At 37.9% G+C, this 22168-nt stretch overlaps 2 protein-coding genes across 2 annotated transcripts in view; both read left to right on the plus strand.

The window, feature by feature from the left end:
- The window catches only part of f11r.1 (F11 receptor, tandem duplicate 1), a 10335-nt gene extending 5857 nt beyond the window's left edge, over positions 1-4478 (plus strand). The window contains exons 3-10 of the mRNA XM_007563181.2: positions 164-280; positions 694-840; positions 2177-2379; positions 2475-2577; positions 2700-2807; positions 3127-3139; positions 3922-3991; positions 4076-4478. Coding sequence (XP_007563243.1) covers positions 164-280; positions 694-840; positions 2177-2379; positions 2475-2577; positions 2700-2807; positions 3127-3139; positions 3922-3991; positions 4076-4111 — 797 coding nt within the window. The 3' untranslated portion in view covers positions 4112-4478. The remainder of the gene's footprint in view (positions 1-163; positions 281-693; positions 841-2176; positions 2380-2474; positions 2578-2699; positions 2808-3126; positions 3140-3921; positions 3992-4075) is intronic.
- A 1044-nt stretch (positions 4479-5522) lies between these two features.
- The window catches only part of ubash3ba (ubiquitin associated and SH3 domain containing Ba), a 22294-nt gene continuing 5648 nt past the window's right edge, over positions 5523-22168 (plus strand). The window contains exons 1-3 of the mRNA XM_007563182.2: positions 5523-6362; positions 21430-21483; positions 21674-21860. Of these exons, the coding sequence (XP_007563244.1) occupies positions 6235-6362; positions 21430-21483; positions 21674-21860 (369 nt within the window). The 5' untranslated portion in view covers positions 5523-6234. The remainder of the gene's footprint in view (positions 6363-21429; positions 21484-21673; positions 21861-22168) is intronic.

Consider the following 22168-nt stretch of genomic DNA (forward strand, 5'->3'; position numbering starts at 1 on the left):
AGGTTTAGTATAGTGACTTAAGGTTTAGTATAAACAGCCAGTCTTGTGGTTATTCATCACAGCCGCTGACAGAATGTTCTCAGTTAAAACTTACTTTTGAAATTCTGCTTCACAAATTGTTTCTTTCACAGCTTTAATGATGTGAATTATTGTTTTTTTCCAGGTGTGGACATGACCTGCTCCTATGGAGCAGACTTTGGTGCAGATGCCAGGATAGAGTGGATATTTGAAGACTCAAAAGGCTCAGAAAGCTATGTAATGTTTGACAAAAAAATAACAGGTAAGTGGATTGACTTCTGTCAGTGGAGGTTAGAAAACTTTACCAATGCCTACGTATTACACGTTCAACAATTTATTCATGCAATTTATTTAAAGAAAATAATTTTAACCAACACTAACTGAATTTTCGCTATAACTTGTCATCAATTTTAATGTTTACGCAATCCTTAATATTGCATGTATTTAAAAATAAAAATAACTGTACTAAAAGAATTATTTTATTGGAAACTACAAGAATATATCTTAGAAATTAATGAAAAATTGTCCCTAAATTTATAACTGAGACATAAAATTTACACTAATGTATTTTTTATCGATCAAGTCCAGCTTAAAATTAGAGCTTAGAAACCTGGACTAGTGCTTTGATAAATGCATTTAGCTTCTTAAGGCTGTAATTGTGCTTCTTCTCCACAGAACCATATGCCGATCGCGTATCGATATACAGCACCACAAATTTGAGATTCTCCAAAGTGACCAGTAAGGATAACGGCGTGTATTACTGTGGTGTGTCCAGCGCCAGTAGCCCGACTAAGAAGGCCAGGGTGGTTCTGACTGTTCTGGGTAAGCGTTCCTGAAACGACACATTTGCTTTATTATTGTAGGCACTAAAAATTTTGTCCCCTTTTCTAATTTCAATTCAAACCTTTCCTCACTTAGTTTAGGAGACAATAATCACAAGGTAGAGTAACTATAATGTGCAGAAGTTTGAAATCTGTTGAAATTAACTAGTTATCATTTATCGAAATGGATTTATTATTATGTTCCTAAATAAAATGATGGTTGTAGCACTTTATTCATTGATGCAAATGTATTTGTTGATGTTTAGTTATAGTGAGAAGATTTTTGAGCAGTCTCAATAACAAATTCTGCTGGACGATAAATTGTCCCAGAAGTTATTGCGATAAACGATAATATTGTTGCTTTGAGACAATTTTCAAGCAATATAATGGTAAAGGCATAATAATGCAAGAACACATTCTCAAAGATTAACAAACTTTAAATTTTAGTGAACATTTAACACTGGAACTGGAAGACATTTTAAATATTCGAAATAAACAGAAAAATTCAAATGAAATAAATTATGAAACAAAATTGTCCTTTAGTTAAGACTAAAACACCAAATTGAAGACTTTTATCATCCAATTTTTGGTAGAAAGAGAAAAAACGACAAATCATGCAAATAAAACTGAACTTATGAATTTATCATGTCATTAATTGATTTCTTGTTTATTGTGAAGGGCCTAATTATATGTCTTACACAGAATACAACAGTGCTTTAAGAGAGTCATCTTTTAAATTTATTACTAAACCCCAAAGAGAGCTTGTATACTTTCTAAGACAGGAATAACTAATGGTGTGTCCCATAAAGTGTCAAATATTACCTAGTAAATGAAATTTTTCTGAACTTTGAAACTGCAGTGTGCTACTGCAAAGACTTATGCAAACTTTTATTTGTACAAATCGTCTGTTTTATCTCTAATAATCCCGTCTTCTTACAGCTTCAACATTCTTCCAATCTAATTTGGTTTGCATGGCAAATACACTTGGAAATTATGACAGAATGAAAGATTCAGAAATTGCATGTTTCTGAGAATTACAGCTGATCCAGGAAGGGAAAAAAAGCATTTTAACTTAGTTTCATGTCATTTTATTGAATTGTGCAAATTTATAAGATGTAGAGGAATCAGAGTAAAATTCTGGAAACTTCTAGATGCTGTAGGAAAACGTACTGAGAACAGAAGGCATGCTCACAATAAGCTACCATGAATAAAAATGATCACTAATTTGGAAAATTACTACCAGTATTATCAGTTTTAACTCAAGCGCACAAAATATATAAAAATGCTCCAGCCAGCTCTCTCTTTGTATTTTATTTAATTTTTTTTGTATTTTGCAGTGCCGCCATCTGTACCAACGTGTGGAATCCCCCAAACAGTGACGACGAATACACGCGCCACCCTTACCTGCCATGATCCTAACGGTTCACCCCCACCAACATACAGCTGGTACAAAGGCACCACCCTCCTTCCTGCTGACCCGAGCACCAATGTTGCCTTCAAAAACGCCACCTACAAACTGGATACAAAAACAGGAATGCTGGTCGGCTATGCTCCATTACGCTGCATTACATATGCCCATCTTTTACATTATTTTTGTGGACTTGCTGTGTAATGAAATGACTTGTGTGGATATAGGTGTTTCCTTCTGTGACCAAGATGGACACCGGGGAATACTACTGCGAGGTGAGCAACGAGGCCGGTCCTTCCCAGCGCTGCAAAAGTGTAAAGATGGAAGTCCGTAAGTTCTCCCCTTTCTCTGTAGCTCTGGTTCGACAGAGTTAGAAAGTTCAGTGAAATGTAGAAATGTTAGCTAATTTTTTAAAAATGTATTTCTTATGATTTTTATTGTTTTTCTTCAAGGTGACATAAACACCGGAGGAATTGTTGCCGGGGTAATCTTTGGCTTTCTGTTGTTGGGCCTTTTGATATTCGGCCTTTGGTTTGCCAACAAGAAAGGATATCTTCCCTGTAAGTTTTCAGTAGTATTCCAAAACCTCTTGGTTTTCAGAGGTTTATTGTGTTTATTTTGTAGTAACAGGATATCTAAAGATGCCTAATCCTAAGCAGAAATGGAAAGTAACAAAGTTAGCAGCTGACAAAAACACACACGTCTTTTTAAGTTAGCAAGTTGGAGTTGAGTTTTCATTTTGCACATTTTGTCACAGTTGTAATTACCTTATCATATCTCAGTTGTAGGCTGTGAAACACAGGTTATACATTTACATTTTCATAATTTACCAAGTGTTTTACTAAATTGACTTTTATTCTCTTCCTCCCTCTATTGCAGTGAAAACTGAAAGGTAAGAGAATTTTCTTAATTTGTTTTCTATTTTGACAAAGTGCATTGTTAGTTTGAGTTACTGCAAACCAGTTACCTAAACTGGTCTGGTTTTTAGGCTGTTATAAATTTAATTAAAAGTGTCCAGAGTGATTTAACTTTTTACTTTCTATCACAATCTGACTACAAACTTCAGTGTGTCATTGGGATTTTATTGGACATACCGCAGCCAAGTACTGCAAATTGTCAACTGTAAAGAAAATGTTTTTCATTCATTAAAAAAAATAAAATTAAAAGTGGTATGCATATGTATTCAGACCCTGCACACCATAAATGTGTGTGCAGTTTAAGGCTTGAGAGGTCTGTTGGAGAATATTAGTCATGTAAACCTCTGAACAGACAGCCTGGAAATCAATGTTCTTTCCTTTCATTTCTTAAAAACATAATTTTCCTTCAACTCGATGACCAAAAAATCCCAATAAATTACATTTTTTCCTGTTGCAATGTTACAAACTATGAAAAAGTTGATGGCATTGAATAATTTTGCAAGGCACTGAAAATGAATTGACCCCATTTCAAAGAAAACCGTTCAGTTGATTTGTGTGAGACAACACAGCCATGTTTCATATTCCATGTCTGCATGGAATATGAAAATACAGCTAGATTTTAGCTTGTTTTTTTCTGAGAGTTTTGTACAATTCATGCATTTCATATATATTTTTTTATTTTTATTCCCTAAGCTTCAGATTCCAACACAACTATCAATTTGATTCCTCTATTTTATATTTTCTTGTTTACCCCCAGCAACAAGCAGTCAAGTGCGGCCTACAGGCCTCCATCATTGTATGGTGGTGGTGGTGGGGAGGAAGATGATGTAAGTAAAATTAATCTTTATTTTAAAAATAATATACTTATTTTCATCTTGTGAAAATGACTTGAGTTTTGCTGTGTTCCTCAGGGGGATTTCAAACAGAAGTCGTCATTTGTGGTGTAGCAGGCGGCAGTCGGAAACCTCTGTTAAATATTTGTCTTTGTGATTTTTTTTTTTTTGTATTTGTGCTTTCAGTGCTGTTTTTACAAACCATTTTGATTCTCCTCAGATAATGATTTCACTGTCACCCATGTAAGATTTTCAAGGAATTGTTTTGTACATTTATAGTTTTAGATTAAATGTATCTTCTATCTGCTTTTTTTGTCTGCCAGCATGTTTCTGCTACTGATTAAAGCTAATGTTTGTGTTCTTTTTATCTTCCAGCTACTAAATTATTTTTTCCATTGATAATTTTCCTTTTAAACTATCACCAAGTACTGATGAAGAAACAAAGGCTTGGAGTCTATTTAAACGCACAAAGCATGATACAGCTGAACTCATTTACTGGCAATCTCTGTTAAATACTGCTAAAGTATAACACTAGCTGTGCTGTTAGGGTTTTTGTATTTTTATCTCAACTTTTCTGCAACAATACATTTTATTAGTTTAAGATTTTTATAGTAATTACAAAATCTGCTTTGTGTTTAGAGCTAGAAATGTTCAGTAGTTTGCCCTGTGGTTTAAATGTCTCACTTTTAATTTTTGACCTTTGTGTATATTTGGATCGCGGCTGAACCTAAAGCCATCACTTAAATTGAACATTTATATTTCATCTTGTTTCTAACTCTGGAAACACAAACTACAAAATGTTTTGCTTTAACACTACTCAGGTCTTAAAGTTAAAGTGGTCTGAAGGTTGTCAACACATAACAGTCAATATATGTATAGGGGAACAGTTTGTTTGTTTTGTTTGTTTTTTTTTAGACATTTTGCAATTATTGATTTGTCTATGTATAAAATAAAAGTTCATAAACTGTCATCTGGTTTATAGTTTATTCTCTTTCTTTCTCATAAGTTATGCTTAATAAACCTGGCAAATACAGTTTGTGGAGTCTGAAATTTAAGTAAAAAAATAAATAATGTAGAAGGATTTGGCTACCACTGATATATGGCATAATATGATGACGGTAGCTTACTTAAAGAGGTCCACATTTTTAATTTGGTGAAGGTGAAAACTATAACACCACAAATTGATGTACCAAAAACCTCTGATCAGCAAGATTATGCCTTCTGTGATGTCACCCGAATGTGTTACTAAACGCTGCTTTTGAGAAGGGTAATGATATATATATATAAGTCCACAAAATAGATAAAAAACAAAAAAAAAACTGTTACATGTGACAAACTAAAGTATAAATCCTTTAGTGGAACATTTTTTTTTAATTAAATATATGCTGGGAAAATGTTTATCTAATTTCAGTGAAACATTTACCACTGAGTAATAAATTATAAATTTACGGATTAATGCCAGCGTTGCTATGACAACTAAGGATGGCGGATTGTTTTCATACCCCCGCACTACGCATGCGCGCAGCAACGTCGATCTTTTTCTCGCAGACAGGAAGTGTGAGCAGCATTTTCCACCATTCACCTCCATCATGGGACTGTCACTGAAATAATCACAGCAGCTCGCCGTACAGTCTGTATATGTGTTCAAACAGCGCCCCTGAGTAGGCGGACTGTGTCGCTGTCACAGTTTTATACGCCTTGGGTTCTTTAAAATCGACTTCCTGTCCCCTCCTGCAATGCTGCTGCTGTGCTGTCTCTTTAACTGAAGGGGTCGCGGCCGATCCTCCGCTCGCTCATCAGGGTCCATTCATGAATAAGACAACATTTGGAGAGGGAAACTTGTGCTGTCGTGTCTGATTTTTCGCTCAGCGGACCGGATGCGAGGGGCAGGCAGCAGCCAGATGTGTTCACCGCTGTCGGGGACGCGGCTGACAGCGCAGGAGTGACTTCCCATGGCCGAGCCCCCTGCTGATGGTTTTCACTTCATGTTGCGAGCCGTCAGGAGCAGCAGCCGGAGGAGGAGGAGGCAGCTCGTTCCAGCTCGCAGTCAAAACATGCTCGTTTCCTCGCAGAGTTTCGTGATATTTACGTGCTTCCGTCCAGACCGAGTCACTCTGGGTTAAATAGCTCATTGGTTCCGTCTTCCTTTTTTTTTTCCCCCCTTCTTTTTTATCTGCTTATAAATGAAAACACACCAGCGGAGCTGTGGACCTGACGTACCGATGGGGCAGTGAGTTATGGCAGCGAAGGAGGACCTGTACGCCAAAGTGACACCGCGAAGGCAGCGCCAGAACCGACCCAGCACCATCAAACATGGCTCTACTTTGGACGTGCTGCTGTCCATGGGTTTCCCCAGGACCAGGGCGTAAGTGGACAGCTGCTCTCTCTCTCTCTCTCTCTCTCTCTCTCTCTCTCTCTCCGTCTCTCTCTCTCTAGAGAGTTGTAACTAGTTGTAACACAGTTATAACTAGTCTGAACCAAGCAGCATCCACTTATTCCAGTATCCTGGTCAAAAGTTTCCTTTACATCCATCTCTACTTGCTTTTATTCTCTCAGCATCTCTGCTGTTGGTGCTGCTTGCTTCTGGTGTGTCCATGTTGGCAACTCATAACTGTTTTAAAGTGTCTGACAGTACAACTGTGTTAATTTCAAATTGTACACATCTGAAAACTCAAACACTTTGGATCTAGTTGTTAAATAGTTGAAGCTTTTTTTTATTTTACACTGGTGAGAAAAGTACCAGATACATGTTAATAGATTGATTATATAGTAAATTCAAAATATAATAAAAGGAGTTATATTGCTAAGTAATTCTACATTTTTTTTTGCCCAACGCCAAAGAATCCAGACCCAGCCCAAGATTGTATAAAGCCAATTCAGAAGTTCATTCCCCGACAGCCAGTTTAACACCAGTAACGTTTTCTGTTTTTTCTTAATCCTAACAACCAGTAGAGATTCTAACAAGATTATAAACTTGAGTAAAAATAGAATATTGCACAAAGATTTTAAATAAAACTGTAACATGTGATTTAATTGCTTTTATTTAACAACTGTTATCGATACTGCACTGAAATAATATAATGTTCTGCAGTTATAGCTCGGCTGAACCCACCAGTATTCAATAATTCTGGTATTCTGGTAAAAAAAAATTCTCATATTCATCTGAAAATTTTTATAAATCTAGGCATCTTTTCCACAGATGATCTTTGGCTTTTTTATTTGAGTCCATGTTGTCAACTTACACCCCTGGGATCTTTCATAATGACCCAATTTAAACTCAGGTGTTTGCTTAACAGTCTCAAACCTGGGTTTTCCCACAGCAGGGGAAAAAAATAAATATGATCTTAATTTACTATTTTAATAATATTCATTTTGGGATCATTTTTAGACAGGCATTTATACATTGTAGCTTCTTTATACATAGACCAATAAATTATCCAGTTTTATTTAGAACATAATGTTGATTTTGAATATGCAAAAAGCATGAAAAGTTCACTTTTTGACTTTACATGCTGCTCTTCTTTACTCCATTCGTCATCTCATTAAAATAACTTTAACAACTGTAAAAATGGAATTATGGGCTTTTTTTTTTTTTAGCAGTTTTAAAGGAGTTATTTCTTACATATGCCACCATCTTTCTTTAAATATTATTTAAGATGAAACATTTTAGAGCTTTAAATGAAATGTGGACTTAAACGGTACGGATCACAGAGACAGGAAGAATGGGTTGTTTCGACTGGGTTTTATGCAAAAACAGTTCAGTGCATGAAACGTGACTCACGAGCAGCAGCATGATAAAAGACGCTCTCAAGTTATGGATGTAAACATCACTTATCATACCGTAAATATCTTCTTTGTACCACAAGAAGGAAGATATTGTTGTTTTAGATGTTAAATACATAAACAAGTTTAAAAGCTGAAATGTTCTCATGTAGAAAATGGTAGAAGTGATTTAAAAATTTTCTGCGAGAGAAGCTTGGTTTGCTTATTCCTTGGGCTGGCTGAGGATTAATCATGGTTTCCTGAGGAGGGCTTTGTGCTCACTGTCTCTCAGTGTCAACATGATCTTAAGGGTATTTCCTGGTTGTGGCCGTCAATACTTCTTTTCATTCATCCTTTAAGCAAAGCGGTTGCCAGGAAACAAGCATTATTGATTCCAGACAGTAGTCTGTGGATTAGCTGATAATATGAAAACGTGTGGTCTGCGTGTTTCTTATGGTTTTTAAATAAATTATTTACAGTTTGCAATTAGTAGATGCAAAACAACAGAAGAACTCCACTAGAAGCAGAATTGTGATTTAAGTATAATTAAAAAAACAAACAGATAAAGTAATGAAATATAAATAACGAAACTACATTTAGGTTTAAATATTGAACATAACAGAACAAAACAGAACAAAACTACATTGCTGTAGTTTTGTTCTGCCAAATAATGACGACTAATTGTAAGCATGAGCGAGCTCTTTTTAATTTCTCTCCTCCCTCTCACTGTGCAATGTCTTCCCTGTCACAGGAAGTGTTATTATTTTGTCCTTTTTCATTGTAAGTACTGTCAGATACACCCACATAAATTATTAACCTAACATGTTGAAACCGTCCCATCCCACACAGGGCCTTTTTTTTTCTACATGCCCAAAAATGATCTCCCAGGTACCAAAGAAACGATTCTCTTGTGAACGCTGTAATTGGATTCTGTTTAGCTTTGTAAAAATGAAGGCAGACATTTTCGCAGCGACTCGGACTAGTGGGGTTAAAAGTGTTGACCAGCCTTTCCTTTTAACCTTTTGAAAACATTTAATTTGTAAAAATGCTAGGTTTTTTAAACTGACAAAGGTTTAATGGTTTTCTGTCCAACGCCGGCGAGTGGCTGTGATTCGTATGTTTGCATATGCACATCCATTATCTACGACACTCATTGTCGCTTTGATTTAATAATTGATCTCTGTAACAAATCGTTGTTACATGTTAACGCGCTCCAGGGAACAGTCTTGGCTGCCGCTCCGTTGAAGCTGCCGGTTGGTTTGTGCTCATGACTCTGGCTTGTTTGTTTCTGTTCGTTGACGATTTGGCAAGTTAAGCAAGTTTTGGTGCGGTTGCAAAAACTGGAACAAAAACTAAAGAGTTAAAGTTTTTTTTGGTGGCAAGCAGGAACTCCTCCATCAACAGTTATTAGCATCCCAGGTAGAGATGTGCTCAAATGCTTTAACATGAAATGCTCGTTGGGTTAATTGGTTCGGTTCTCAGGTAGGAGTGTGTGTGTCTGCGTGCGTATGCGTGTGTGTGCGTAGTTGTCCATCCTGTGTGTCAGCCTCCACTCGTGCTTCTTGTTGCAGCTCTTTCACAAAGAGCTATTTGGGTTTTTCTTCATGTCTTACCATCCCCTTCACCACAGCTTGTGGTGAGGTAAATATGGCTCCTTGCGTAGCCTGGAGGCTAGTGGCCAAAATAAGTGTGTCTCTGTGTCACACTTTCTTACCACTGGGAAACAGAGAAGTCTGAGGTCAACAGGCCTCTGCCTTTCTTTAACGACGTAGTGTCTTGTCTTTGCCGTTTTGAAGAGTGACCAAACCAAATCTACCTCTGTGCCATGTCGACTATTGTGCCTCACAGAAGCAGGAAAGGTTCGTCAAGTAAATCTTCCCAGATCAATGAACATTTTTTTTTGCCTTCGTGGTGTGTTTTTTATTTTATTTTCCGTTTTGAAGAGTGTGTCAAAAGAAACAAAGAAACAAGAAGCTATGGTTATAAAGAAAAGTTAACTCAGGAAGTGAAACACAATGATTTAGTTTTTTATCACACTTCTTTGAAGTACAAAAAGTTATAACATTTTAAATTTTGGCCAAACTTGTATTTCTCAAAAGAAATATGAGTAATTATCAAGATAATGACCGCATTTCTCTAACATTTTCAGTGTTCGATTATTCGACAGCAGCAAAAGATGAATTTACTTTACAGCTTTTAACGCATCAGTACCAGCAGTGCCAATATGTAAATCAACAGTGTAACGCCACATTTAAGATTTTTCAAAATTTCAACCAAATATTTATCGCTAAGACATTCGCAGATTACTTGCTAAGTGTTGTTTTGTACCGTTTATGTTCATTCGGGTGTAGCATGTTTTGCCTTCCTTCATTCCTCATTAGTAAAATGTTCAACTTTTCATATTTTGCCCCTCTGCTGTTCAGCGTTGGTGGAAGAGGAACAAGAAATGTAACGGAAATGAGCTATCCATCACTGCTTCAGGCAACAAAAGCTTATTGTGTTCGGGTGTTTGTTTTCAGGCTGTGTGGAACGTGAATCATGGAGACGCACACACACAATCACACAAAAAGAAACTGACCCTCTGTTTTATTCTGGGGATGTTTCTTTCTTTCGTTCTGTTTTTTTGTGCTGATGCATCCAGGATCTGACCTGAGTAATCAGCTCGGAGCTGCCTGGAAGGTTGTTGCTCTCCTGATTGTGTGGAAGCAAAGATGCGACGTGACCCCGGCTGAATGTGCAGCAACACGCCACTGACGTTTGAAGCGGTGTGTTTGCTGTCGATCTTTGTTGTACAGGTTCGGTAGGACGTGGAAGAAATGGGTTCAGGAAAGCACGAGTGTTTCTGCGTCTAAATCAAATGGTCAGTTATTAGTTTAGTCCAAAACCGTCTTTTAAAGCTTCAGTGAACCATTTTCTGTTGCATGTTGCATCCTGTAATTTGCTTTTTTTTCTGTACTACATTTGTAAATCATCCAACGTCTTTAGAAACACTTCCTTATAACACTTGAGTGTTAATTTTAACTTCTTGTTGTCCTGTATTTCCTGGTAAACATTGCCCTTGGTCCTTTTTATACTGTCTATCAAACCAGCGTATTAAAAGTCCATTATTAATATTGTTTTTTTTAGCTATGATAGTGTATTTGTTTAGATGTTGAGGCTAAGTTCTGCCATATTCTGAAGGCAACCTTTTTATTGGGTTGTAGTAAACATATCAGCGAAAGCAGATGTTTTACTGGCTGAAATAACTGAGTTTACTGGAAGGACAAAACAGCCTGCAAAGCAATAAAAACACAGACACCTTAAGACTTCATTTGTCATACACTTAAGCAAAGACGCAAGGTTAGGGATTAAGCTAATTTTGTTTATATTGTAAGGAAGTGAAAAGGCGAATTCAGACCTCATGAAAATCCCAATAACCCTACTTTTTTCCCCTCACATTAGTAAGAGGCTATAAATAGGGGTTAATGATAAATGATGTGATGGAAAATGTAGTCAGATGCCCCCCGCTTCATTTTGGTTAGCCACTCTGAGACGAAGGTGGCAGTTTCTGAGTTGGCAGGAAGCCGATAAGAAAAAAAACCCATCATGATAACTGCAGTGATAAAGTCCAAACACAGACATGAAAAGAATTGGTCTTACTCTGTGTTGAACTGTGAGCGTAAACAAAACATGTCCTACTGCAGAGACATTGGACATCAGTGTTGACGTTTTAGTTTCCATCCGTGCTCAGAGGGCCGGTTTTCCGACTTCTTTTTCTTTTAAGAAGTATGGATTCCCTTTGAAGGAATGTGCTCAGGATTTCCTAATGGATAACAAAAACAGGTACTGCTTATACCTCCACTAATTTATTATGTGCTTTTTGCTTTACATCTTAAATGACTATTTAGGCTTAAGTCTTTGTTGTTTTTTTTGCAATTTTAAAATCTGTATTGTCTAAAATTCAAAGCTATAGAGAAACAACTTGTTAAAATCCATTGCTAAGTAATTTTTGAATTCTTTTTTCCACTTTTAATGTGACACACAACCGGTGCGAAAGGCACAATAAACTGGTTGCAAAAGTTTATTAAAAAACACTTTGTAATGCACCTTTGAGTTTACCATCAACATTTACATTTCATTTTAGGTTTTTATGGCACTAGTTGCTTTTATTTGCTGTATTTAAAGAGAAAACGGGCGGAGAGAGGAGGAAACTTCAGGAATCGAACCATGGTGGCTCCATCGAGGACCAACACTCTCCTCTAGATCTACATCACCCAATCATATGCCGTTTGCTTACGTACAAACCTAGCATCGATTATAGCGTCTCTAAGGACGATTGACAATGTTCATTTGCTCCAGTACTTTAAAAAAATAATATTTACTTGTGGCTTTTTTTAGCTAAAGCCTAAGTGTGCGGAGAAGTTGCAAAAGACCAAGATTATCTCTAGGTATACGTATCAAAACCACAATCAAAAACCATGTTTATTAATATACTTAGTTTTATGCAAGTTAGGAAACGACAAAATTATTTCTGTTTGCTATCTGCAAGAATAACGAGGACATTTTTAAAGAAATATTTATATTCAGAAGTTTACATTGTAATTTACATTTTGTTATTTCGTATAACTGCCTTGTAAACTGTATGTTTTGGAGAAACATCTTGGGTATCCTTCCTTAAGGAACGTCTTATAATAAATAAGTAGCTGGACATTTGGCCCATTTCTTCTGATGAAACTGGATTTAGAGAGTCAGGCTTGCACACACCTTTTCAGCTCAGCCCACAAATCTTTTATGTATCTAGATCCAAGCCTTGTGCTGACCTCTCCAAAACTGTAACTTTGTTGTCAGTTTTTAATTAATTTAAAGGCATGTTTAGTCTTTGCCCAATTTTCCCTCAGCTTTAATTTCCTGACTGATTTCTTGGGATTTCCTGTAAATATTTCATCGTTTTGCCACATATTCTGTAAAGTGCACCAGTTCCTCTTGGAGCAAAATGCCTTCATAAGATGATACTGCTACTCGCATACTTCACATTTGGGATGGCGTACTCTGACTTGCAAGCTTCCCATTTTTTTCCCCAAGATGCAACGCTGGTCCTCGTTACCAAACACTTCATTTTTAGTTTTATCAGAACAAAGAAAGTGGGATTATTTTGTTCCTGGGTGTATTTGTAAACTATAATCTGGCTTTTATGCTGCTTTTGGAGTGATAACTTCCACCTCTCTGGGTGGCCTGCTGCTCAGGTCTGCACAGCACCTGATTCAGCCAAAGCCTGGTTATGAAAACCGGCTACAGCATCTTGTTTGGATTTATTGGTTTTCAGTCAGGATGTTGTAGAGGATATATGTGAAGTTTACAAAGGATTTTTCAATGTCATGCACCTGGATTTTAACATTAAGAAGAACTTTTAAGAGCTTTAGTACATCCACCAATGATGAGCTCCAATTATTATCAGCAATGGCACGTTTTGCATCTTCTATTCTGTTTTCTTGTCAGATTCGTTTTACAGATACAAGTGTCTCTTCTGCAACATGTTCTCCAACGACTTCTCAACATCAAAGCCAGCGCGGTTTCTGAGCCGTAGCGCATATAGCTGTGTGGAGATTATATGCTCTAACTTCATTTTTTTTTTTTTCCCCACCCTGTCCACCTGTGAAGTCTTTTTGTGAGTGTAGGAGGAAGTCAGAGTGCACACTGAATGCAGCACATTGTTCCCCTTACCTAGAACACTTTCATTTCTCTTCCCTACCCAGAATGCCACTTTAGTACAACACGCAAAGTAACATCAAGTGAAACCATTTAACACTTAGGCAAATCTCTGGCAGAATTACAGCAAAAAAGAAAAACCTTCTACACTAACGTATCAGGAATAGTGCCGCTGCGTGCAAACTAAAACAAACTCTGAGCCTGTGTTCAAGACAGCCAAGAGGAAGTCGCTCATTTCCGGAAGTGGCTTGTGACCTTTTGCAGAGCACTGTCGAGTTGGTAGTTGGAGGGAGGATGAAGCAGATTCTGAGTCGGTTGCGGTCATACTGAGCGATGGCGTTCTGTACTCAGTGAACCATCGTGATTTTTCTCATTAGATCAATCCTACATTCGGCAAAAAGTGAATTTTCTGCTGAAAAGACAAATTCTTGTTCCAAAAACCCTCATGTCAAGGCTCCGACCTCGTGTATTCTCTTTATGTACAACCTTTCTAAATATAAATTTAATTTGCGGCCTTAAGTAATGCCAGACACTTCTGATGGTGCGCCTTAAGACAATGCATGCGGCTGCCGACCCAACCATGGCCGCCACTCCCAAACACTTTCTGCTTTCGCTGCCTGTGTAGCAGCCGTGGGACTGTGAGTAGGGCTCAGTGATGCATCATGATTTTGGCACCAGACCTTAAACAAAGTATTCACAGTGAATCATTTGCGCTGTGTACAGTTTGACTTGTTTCACTGATGTCATAGAGCACTAAAATTAGCCTTCTAAAACCAGGGGGTTCTTTTAAACCTTTTTCTCTCCTTCGCAACTGTACTTGAGTCGATTTCTTATTTGCTCTGTCTGACCTGGTGAACCTCCCGTCTATATCATTAAGATAAATGATGGTAAGAAAAGACCTCGGCTGTCCACAGATGACTTTTGTTCAATTTGTGGCTCCTGGTTTGCTGAAAAAAATGAATATGTAACACCAAAGCAGGCCTGTCTGTGAATCAAATATGCCACTAACCCGTAGGGCAAATTAGGGGTTCATTTAATTAGAAAATTAGCACAGCTTACCATAAATGCATAAAAGTATGGCATGTGTGGCTCTGCTGAAAGTAAAGTGGCTACACATGGAAATTAGCATTGTTAAACGCTTTTATTGCAGATTAGCTAAGGACTGCTTGTATGTTTATGACAACAAAGTTACACTAAGTTTGGAGTTACACATACATTTACACAGCAGTTGTGACACATGTGTTGCTGTCTTTTCCTAGAATTACAGATGTAATGCTTACATTTTTCTATAGCGCTGGATACGTCTAGTTTCTTTACATTCTTTGCAATCTGGTAGTAAATATACAGCAGATATTTATTCCTAATGTTACATTTAGTGATGGAAAATTTAATTTACACTTCCTGTAGACTCACAACACCCTTTGACCTCTCCAAGCCCGGACAGTCTAAGATCCCTTCTGGTTCATGGATGTTGCCCTTCTGGGCTTTTTGCTCTGAGCAAAGCTCGTCTTTCTCCTTTTCCAGTTAATGCATGTGCAAATAACATTCCAACCCTGTAATTCAACAACTTCTAAATGTAGTTTATGTTTCTGCTTGGGGTTTATGATTGGCGGTTACATTCATAGTCAAGGGGAGTGTTAGGCTCAGTGTTGGAAAACGTCCTCAAACTGACAAAGGTAGATGGCGACTACTATCAGATATTTATCAAAATGTTGTGAATTATTGTAGCAAACTTCTAAGTTAGTTACAAAATGTCGTACAGTTTGAGACAGCTCAGCTTTGAGGCACTTTAAGCTACAGTTTCTTCATGTTAGCTTAGAACTTTTGGCTAGTTACAGAAAAAAAAACTTAATTAAAAAGTACAACATTTTGATCATTCTCATTTACATAAGATTAACAAACCTTTTGAAAAAGGCTAACAAGTTGTAGGTGAATTTTGGACCATTTTAAGAGACATGCTAATAGCTCAGCTAGCTTAGCTTGTTGATTTATTTCATTTATTATTTTCAAAGATAACTCCTAGAGATGCATCATCTCTTTTTTTGGGGGGTGGAGGGGTCCTTATAAAACATAGTTATGAACAATGATACAAATCTTAAGTAAATTCAAAATATAATTCAAGACATTTAAACACACGCATGCATGCTTCCCCCCGAAAAAGCTAGCTTTGATTAGCTAGCTTTTTTGATAAAGCCAGCTTATCAAAAAAACACATGTACATATAAATTTTATTAGCATCTGTATGGTACACGCATTCAACATGACACAAAATAAGACAATACATGCAGATGCAGTGTATGTGTGCATGTCCATGTGAGGAGTAAGTAAATTATATTTTGTTCTTTCTGAAAACTGGAGCAAAGACAATTTAAAAATATGAAGCGAGGTGGCACAACTAAATGATGGAGGCAAATTATTCCATCTAGGATAAATGTTCCAGGAGTAGCTAGTTATTTCACATATCGCCAAATAGAAGAATATGTGTTAGCAAGTCTAAAGTGCTCTCTACACAAATTATAAACTGCATTTTTTTCTCCTTTATTTTGTGTAAACCTAGAGTGCTGGCATTTTTTCAGATAAAAATTATAATGTAAAATTAACCAATGACCTTTTCATGCATATGAAGCCTAATTAGTCGTGAATAACAACTACTATCTGTATGGTAAATATAACATTTTGTCTGTAAATACGTAAATTCTCATTTCATCGAATGCTTGCCTTGCTGCAGGCTGAGTGATTGTGGGTATAGCTGGACACGCTGTTGCAAGTGGAGCATATTTTTTCAGCTGATGGAAGCTCTCCTTTGGGTGCAGTTGAGTGTCAGGCAGCAAACTGAGATCCCAGCAATGCTGGTGTGATAAGTATTTGGAGCTGTCTGTTTGCCGTCAGCTTATAAACAGGAAATTCTGTTTCACTGGTGGAGTCGAGTCGGGGAGGGGCCCTTGGGAGCATCTAGCTGCAAATGTTGTAGCATTTGTTTATATTTGCATGTAATGTAGTTTATCTTTTCTGCTATTCTTTCATGGCTAATTTGCCTGCATGAAAAGCACGATGTTTACATAGTGGAGGTTTGTCACTTCCAGCTTGTCCAGCAGCCTGGAAAATGACTAGAACGTAATAAACAGCCCAAAGAATGTTTAAACGTGAGAAACCAAGCCGCAGCGAACATGCAAAAAGACGGTGAGTTTATCTACAAAGACTGCTAATGTCCTTATCATACGTGAGAAATCTGCAGGGCTAAATTTGATATTTCCTGCTACGCAGGTGCATGCGAAAAAATATATTAAAAATCATCTGACGACATCCATCACCTTTACATTGGTTGTTTGGAACGGCTCTCACTCAGGGCAGAGTGAGAGCCGTTTCTTTTGCACAGTCTTTAATCTTTTTCATCTTTGTTTGGCTTTCAAAAACAAATTCAGTTTAAAAATAACTTGCTCAGTGTTTGCTGAGAATAAGTTAGAAGTTGAGGACAGTTTGTTCTTTTATTCCAGCAGAAAACATCCGAACCATTAAAACTGAGTTTAATAGGGATGAGTTCTGATGAGATCTTCTGTGAGTTGCATCCATTATTTAATGAGTCCAGATTTTTTCACATTTGCATCCACTATAATTCAGTCAGAGCAGTTTCTTCGTCTCTTCTTTAGGTTTTTTTTCTGGTTGATTTTGTAATTGGTAATTTTCAATAAGCTCTGACTTTTTAACATCGGTATGGAAAAATCTTTCTACAACATTATTCAATGAAAAATATTCCTACTACTGGAATTCTTCCACATTTTGTTACAATCAGAGTTTTTTTTATGTGATTTTATGTCATAGACAAGTAAAAAAAATGGCTCCTAATTGTGAACTGGAACAAGCACAGGGACGTCCCCTCCAACTCACTGCTGTTTGAATTTGGTGTGAGTTTGTTTTGGGAGGGGGGTCTGTGTCCACCAGCTTTGCAAATCTAGAGACCAAAATATTTGTCAACTCTCAGGTCAGAGAGTGAGTCAGATTGGATGGAGAATGCCTGGGATCTGCAGATTAAAGTCTGTCATTGACTTTTAATTAAATACTGATCTGGACATATGAATATTGTTTAAGTTAAACTACTCCATTGTCGCTCCAGTTGTATGTTAAGGTCATACACATTCTGCAAGAACAGAGAAATGTGTTGTCTCTCCTTGTCCTGCAACATCAAGGTCAATCTGTACTTAAACCCGTGGTTTTTAAAAAATAGTTTGTTTTTGTTTTGGGCAGAAATCATGTCCTGACTGGTTTCTAAAATATAAAATATATATGCAAATGCTGCAGGGTGAAGGAATTATGAAAATATCACAAGAATTCTTGTGACATGTATGAAATATCCTGAAAGATTTTTTTTTTTTTCCCACCTCAAGTAAATGAACAGATTTATTTGTTAAGGGGTGCAAAATACAAATGTAGGGCAAGTTGTGTTTTGTGTCAGTTTATGAAATGCCCCAAATACACTGAGGTTTGTGGTTCTGACATAAGCTGTACAAGGACCAGCGGTAGTTTGTTGGGAAATCTTTACATCTGCGTGGCTGAGTGTTGAAAGATAAATTATTTAATTATAGACGCAGGTCAGACGATTTTACAGAAACAAGGTCATTTAGACCACTGAACAAATAATCATTCATTGTCCTCATTAGGGAAAGTAAATAATTTAAAGTTGCATAAAGTCATGGGTATGCATCACTATTCTGTGAAATGACTGAACGTTTAAAAACGGCAGATTTGAGATCTTCTGTGTCTGAAAGCCAGAGCGACAGCAGAAGGCTGAGTCTAGCCTCTGAGGCGCGACAGGATGCAGTAGCCGGCAGTCTGAACTTGGTTGCCGTTGCTCTCCGTCACTTTGATCTTTTTGCTTGATGCAGTTTTTCTGCAGCTGTCAAGACATCAAAGATTGTGTTGACATTGATGGTCTGCATTCAGATGAGCGTGTGTACCCCTTACACAGCATCCTCTGCGAGCATGACTGGCAGTCTGCTTGCGAAAATCTGCACCTGATCTTTTGCTCTGGTAGAAGAAAACGTCTTATTTATCCTTTCTGTGTAGGTTTGAACCGTGTCTAATTATATTAGTCCATTATATTGGACTATTTCCTCCTGCATCACACTTTATGTTAAATTTATCTACATTTTTCCATCTGGATTACACCTGTTTCTTCACTCTACACGCAACCCCAGTGTGTGAATGTCAGCTCTTTGAGTAAAAAAGGCAAGTCAAAACCAAGCTGATGCAGTGCCTTCTCACCATTATTAATGTTTACACCCACAACAGGGTTTCATAGCATTAAAAAAAGAACAGGTCAAATTCACCGTGTTGCACCATGTTTGTATATTTGCTCAGCAAACCTGCATAAGAACTTTAGTAATATTTCATGTCACACGGGGTCTCTTTGTGCAAAGATAAGAAGCATGCAATCCTGTGTTCCAGCTCGGATTGGATTTCATGATGCCTCAGTCACATCTGCTTGTAATCCCATCATCCCTTCTGAAATAAAAAAAGACGGGGGAAAAAAAAAAATCCTCCTCCATACAGTACCAGGTGGAATCTTTGTATAAGATGATTGTAGCACACAAATGGCTCTGCGTGTTAAGCCTTCTCCACCCAGCCATGGCTTGTATTATCAGGAACTGGGTCAGTGAGATAAAATGTTGTATGTGGACGTGGTAGACCAGTTCAGGGGTTTGTCTTTGCTCTGCACGTGTTCTCATGTGTGTGTGTGTAAAGGGGGCGCACCGTTCATTCAGACCCTGGCAATCTTTCACGATCCCGCCGATCCGGCCATCCCACCCTGCTGTGTGTCAGGGCGCTCTGCCTCGGGGTTCGGGGACGTCGCCGAATCTAGGACCCTCTCTGTGGGACGAATATAAAAATAGCTCATTGAGTTTGAACACAAACGGGGGCACAGTAAGCACTATCGGCGCCGTCACACGCAGAGGAGCTGCAGCTAGTCTGAATCACGTTCCAAAAAGAAGTCAGAAGGCTTCGCAGTGGCACAGAAAACGACTAATTTGGTATTTAGAGACGATCATAATGTCTGCACACAGGGGTAAAAAGCGGTGCTGTCTATGTTACAGTTATCATTTAGTTAAAAGCGTGACGGTATTATAACCGTTTTGTGTTTTTGTTTGCTGATCCAATGAATAAGCCATTTGTTGGCTTGGGCCCGTGCCTTGTTCTCACACAATGCACAAAGAACTCCGGCTGAAAGGAGATGGAGTAACAAGGCTTAGAGTTCAGCTACAGTCTTCATCACTGTGGTTGGTTATTTGGCAGTCGCTCACATCTGAATAGTAAGCAAAAGATACAAATATGAATCATGGATAAATGGGGCAAAGAGAATTATGCCGTCCCGTACGGCTCATTTGGGTGGATGCAAGCGGCAATAGTGTGACAAAACAAAAAGTTGCTGGTTGTTTGCATGCATGAATGCAAATACGATGGATAACGGTTTGCTGATGAGATAACATGAAGTCACATGTTGGTAATTTGTGTTATCTTCACCAATAAGCAAATCCTGCCCACAGACCAGAATTTGCATGCAGTGTGTGGAGGTTTAATGTTAAAAGGAGAACCTCTTGGTTTTTCTATTGCAAAAGTATTCATACCACATAGTCACAGCTATCAGAAATTAAAATATTTTTCCAATAAAAAAGCTGCAAGTCTATCGGTATATATCCCTAGCCTTGCCTGTCCAAATCTTACCAGTTAAGACATAACTCCGGACTTTAACTGGGCCATTCAAACGTGTGAATATGCTTTGATTGAGGCCATTCAAGCTCCAACCCAGTGTTCAGACTTTTGTTGATTCTTAACAGGTTTAGTTGAGAACTATGACCATCATTCTGACCTCGTGGACCAAAAGTGTTCATACATGTATACGTGGGTCGAGCATACTTCTGCTTTTTGCCCTTTTCCTCTTTAAGGAGCCCAAAAAAGCAAGAATTAAAAAAATAAAAAAAACAGCTTTATCTGTCCAGAACAGCAAGACTTAGCAGGGCAAGTTATAAGAATAGCACGTGTTTTTTTTAATTGCATTCACAGTTAATAATTTGTAGAGGCTTTTAAAGGGACAACTATGTGGGTCCTTCCTGTGAGCGTGACTGGAGAGACGCTGTCAGTCAATAAAAGCTCAGTGATGCAGTAACGGAAAAAATGTGAACAGGATTGCAGGATACATTGCAGAGGATAACTGTCAAAAAGTCTAATTATCAACACATAAGAATCTCTGTTTTACAAAAATCCAAAGCGTTTTAAAAAAATGTTTTATGGCTTAAAGAGTGACTAAAAGCACGCTACGTTCTTTTCAGGGAGGAATAACATCTTAATTTAGTTTCTTCCTAAGCTGCCATAAATAAAAGCCTCTGGTCTGATGAAATGACTGAGCAATCGGGATCCCAAGTGAAGCTCGGTATGAATGTCATGCTTTGAAACGCTCCACGTGGCTCGATGTCGAAACCTTTTCCAGGGCGCACAGGATCTCTGGAGTTTCAACACGATGATGACTGGAAGCGTATAAAAAAACACCCAGAGGCCCTTGTTGTACCTTTTACAAGTGAAATCTATAATAAAGTGAATCTTGTGTACAACAAAAAACATTAGTCATGCTTGCAAATTGTATTACATAAAGCAGCCGAGGAAATAAATTGTTAAACAAGACTTAGAGATGGTTTGGCCTAAATATTCTCAAGCACATAAGTGCTCATTACTTATTAATAGACTGAGCTTCGTGAATCAAAGCAACACGTTTGCTTTTATGACAATGAAACCCTCACAATGCTTTCCTAAGAAAAAACAAAGCAGGTTTATTAAATCAGAGTAGCTCTGTTTCCTGAACCCTCTGCTCTAAGCATTAAAGTTAGGTCATGAATGATATGAAGCAAGCTGCTCTGAATGCATCTGGTCCCACAGGAGAGAGTATTGATTCTGTGATCGTCCTTTGATCCCCTCCTCTGCTCTGGTTCCCGTTGCAGGTTGAAAGCTCTGGTTTCGACTGGAGGCAAAAACGTCCAGGCGGCTTGCGACTGGTGAGAGCAACACAAACACATCTATTCACGTTCTGTGTAGCACAGAACAGGAAAATATATGTTTTGGAGACAAACATTTGCAGTCCTTACTTCAAAGAAAATGTTTTGAATCTCTGCGGCTTCTCATTACTGCCCTCTGCTGGATTATAAACGCTCTTCCTGTCCTCTCCTTGTTTCTGGCTGCTCTCAGGCTCTTCTCCCATTTGGACGACCCTTTCCTGGACGACCGCCTGCCCAGAGAGTATGTGTTGTACCTGCGGCCCAGCGGACCTCTGCTCCAGCAGCTCACACACTTCTGGAAGCAGTCCCGCCTCACCTGCGGGAAGAACAAGGCCCACAACATCTTCCCTCACATCACCCTCTGCCAGTTCTTCATGGTAACTTTATGCTTGCTTTTTATTAACGTTAACTGGTAACCTCACTTTTTGTTTTCAATCCCCTGTTGTTCAGTTTAGTCTAAGACCGAAGTTCCTCTTCTGTGGAGACAGATTGTCTGAGTCTGCATTTGCGTGGAGACTATTTCCTTTCTGAAAATACAAACCTTGGCAAAAAAAAAAGTATATATAAAGTATATATAAAGTGTGTGTATATCTATCTATCTATCTATCTATCTATCTATCTATCTATCTATCTATCTATCTATCTATCTATCTATCTATCTATCTATCTATCTATCTATCTATCT

This window comes from Poecilia formosa, unplaced genomic scaffold (genome assembly GCF_000485575.1).
Source record: "Poecilia formosa unplaced genomic scaffold, Poecilia_formosa-5.1.2 Scaffold145, whole genome shotgun sequence".
In the NCBI taxonomy this organism is placed as follows: domain Eukaryota; kingdom Metazoa; phylum Chordata; class Actinopteri; order Cyprinodontiformes; family Poeciliidae; genus Poecilia; species Poecilia formosa.